Source organism: Triticum urartu, chromosome 3A (genome assembly GCF_056163025.1).
Source record: "Triticum urartu cultivar PI428250 chromosome 3A, HENAU_Tu73, whole genome shotgun sequence".
NCBI lineage: Eukaryota > Viridiplantae > Streptophyta > Magnoliopsida > Poales > Poaceae > Triticum > Triticum urartu.
This window is the reverse complement of record NC_141875.1, coordinates 606242887-606245975: the sequence shown is the minus strand read 5'-3', so window position 1 is coordinate 606245975 and position 3089 is coordinate 606242887. Positions and strand designations below refer to the sequence as shown.

Sequence of the window (3089 nt, the reverse complement as noted above, 5' to 3'; positions counted from 1 at the left end):
TGGAAGGTTTTAATGAAGCAAGCGCTAATAAAACTCTAGATTTATCCCACATAATGCTCTACATTTTTTTTTTTGCATTTTTCTACATTTTTTGGATATTTTTTCACTGTACAGAGGGGGGAAACGCGCCAACCGAGATAAATATGCGCCAGGCGGCCCAGTGTGCCATAACGGGCCGGCGTGCCGCGTGCCGGCCCAGATAGGTTGTGTGCCGTGCCTGGGCTGCGAGCTCCCGCCCGTGGGCCGGCACGGCACGGCCCGGCTAATAATCGTGCCGTGACGGACCGTGCCGTGCCAGGCAGGATTGCCGCGGGCCTGGCCGTGCCGGGCCGTGCCGACCCGTTTGGTCAGGTATACGGTCAACCATAAAGCTAAAGCATGTTTTGTAAGATTGTGAGCCTTGACATTCGAGGTTCAAAACTAATGATTAAAACTAAAAAAATTGAGAAACAAAACTACAATAAATAAAAGCAGTAGAATGATGTTCACCTGTGCATTTTCGAGCATTTGGCCCGGTTTAGAAACAAAACTACAATAAACAAAAGTGTGTGCCATCCGGACCCGTTTTGACCTGCTGCTACTGCCATATGCTGACGGACGGCTATGCCGATGCACGCACCATGTACGTATGTGTCATGTCATGTGCCGATGTGAGCATGTACTCTGAGTACCTGTCAATCGCAGTGTTTGCACCTCGGGGAAGGCGAGCGCGATGACAATTTTTCAGGTGGTACCGCCGAGGAGCGGCCAGAGATGAGCCAAAAATGGTGGACACTACACAAATCATGAAAACTTGGCCGGTTTCGGGCAGTGACCCGTACGAGAGCGGAGGGAATTTTCAGGTGACGGAGACGTGTTGGCTGGCTGCACGGGGGGCTGGAACCAAAATGGGCTGGGGGTGGTTGCCCCATCGGCTACAAGAGCCACTGTGCAGGAATGAAAACTACTGCTATCGTTCCGTCCGGTTTATTAGTCCATCTACAGCCCCGGTAGGCGCCGCTTGCTAGACGAAAGTAGGAATGGAAGCAGGCCGGCGACAAGACAAGTGATCCGATGTTCGCGGCCCGACAGCTTGTCGTCGGCGTGGTGCGAATCCACGGCGAATCGACCGGGAACAACATGCAACAGTGACCAAGGCCACGCGTGTGCGAACCCTGTTAGTTAGGCCAACTCCATCGCACGACCCTATCATGTCCAGTCCCGTCCGTTTGAGATAAACGGACGAATAGCGTGGCCCAGCGTGCGGTCTCAAACGGATAAATATCCAGATTTTGTCCGTTTTTGAACCATCTCTGGCCCAAATTTGCGTTCGGTTTGGAGTGAAATGGACGCGCGCGGACGGCCTGGACGCACCCCCTTGTCCCCCCGTGGCCCGCCCGTCGGGGACACTAGCAGATCCTCCGCTCCTAACGCTTTCCCCTCTCTCTCCCGCCCCGCCCCGCCGCCGGCGTCGCCGCTATTCTCCGGCCGCCTCCTCACCGCGCAGCCTCCGGCCGTGCCTACCAAATCACTTCTCGACATGGCCGCCATCACGTCAGTGCTTTGGCCATAGTTTTGGCCGTCGATCGGAGGTGTGGCCGTCGCCGTCTTTGCCGGCCAAAGAGGGCACAGGACCGCCGGCGACGCACCGCGGCGGCCTCGGCAGCTTTCGATGAGAGCTCCAGAGCGGCCAGTAGCCGGCCGGCAACCACCCCAACTGCGTCGAGCTGATCATCGCGGCCTCTTCGCCACCACGACCACAAGGTGTTCGACATTTTGCCCACAAAGGTATGGACAGGGGAGACGATTTTTTCTTCCATCACTTCCTCGGTACAGGGGGTCAGCCCCTGGCCGTGCTCCCAACCTGAACTGCAACAGGGAGAGAGGCCACGCCCTACTCTATGCTGATTACATTGCCAACACCCCGCTCTTCAAGCCGGATAAATTCCGTTGCCATTTTTGAATGGAACGGCATGTGTTCAATCGTATACGAGAGGGAGTGGTTGCTCATGACCCATACTTCGAGTGCAAGACAGATGCCCTTGGCAAGCTTGGATTCTCCTCCTACCAGAAATGCACCGCGGCCATCCGCATGCTTGCATATGGAATTTCAGGCGATCTGGTGGATGAGTATGTGCGTATGAGTGGGACAACATGTTTAATGTTAATGTACAAGTTTTGCCAGGCTGTGATCGAGGTGTTTGGCTCAGAGTACTTGAGGCAGCCAACTGCCGCTGATACAGAGAGATTGTTGGCGACCAACGCAACTAGAGGCTTTCCGGGCATGCTTAGCAGCATAGATTGTATGCACTGGGAGTGGAAGAACTGCCCATTTGCTTGGCAGGGCCAGTACAAGGGGCATGTCAACAGGTGCACTATCATATAAGAAGCGGTGGCATCGCAGAATCTTTGGATATGGCATTCTTTCTTCAGCATGGCAGGTTCTCACAATGATATCAACGTGCTGCAGCGTTCTTCAGTTTTCGCGAGGCTTGCAGAAGACCACTCCCCACCTATCAACTTTGAGATCAACGGCCACCAGTACAACAAGGGATACTATCTAGCTGATGGTATATATCCTCAGTGGTCAACTTTTGTGAAGACAATCTCGAAACCCCAAGGTGAGATGAGAAAGAGATTTGCCCAAATGCAAGAGAGTGTTACAAAGGATGTGGAATGTGCTTTTGGTGTGCTTCAATCCCGGTGGGGTATCATTCGAAACCCTGCACTGTCATGGGATGAAAGGAAGCTTTGGGAGGTGATGACTGCTTGTGTGATCATGCACAACATGATTGTCGAGGACGAGCGTGATGAGAGTATCTTCGACCAAGGATTTGATTATCAAGGTGAAAATATTTGGTCCCTGCACCAAGACCCGACCACATTTAAATAGTTTGTCCAATTTCACCGTGAGATGCATGATTGGCACACTCATTTGAATCTTTAAAATGACTTGGTTGAGCACGTGTGGGATCACACTGGCAACCAATAAATGTATTGGTCCATTTTATGTTCATTCAAGACAATTTCGATTTGGTTGTAAAACTATTTTATTAAAGACAATTTCAATTGGGTTGTAAAATTATTTTAATTTTCAGACAAAAATTTGG

General features: G+C 51.9%; 1 protein-coding gene across 1 annotated transcript; it reads left to right on the top strand.

Annotated features, from left to right (window-relative positions):
- The first annotated feature begins 1324 nt into the window (after nucleotides 1-1324).
- Nucleotides 1325-2872, top strand: LOC147980757 (uncharacterized). Its single transcript, XM_087515745.1, has 4 exons — nucleotides 1325-1537; nucleotides 1976-2113; nucleotides 2165-2349; nucleotides 2413-2872. The coding sequence occupies exons 1-4, from the start codon at nucleotides 1325-1327 to the stop codon at nucleotides 2870-2872; spliced, it is 996 nt and encodes a 331-aa protein (XP_087371871.1).
- Nucleotides 2873-3089: the final 217 nt, after the last annotated feature.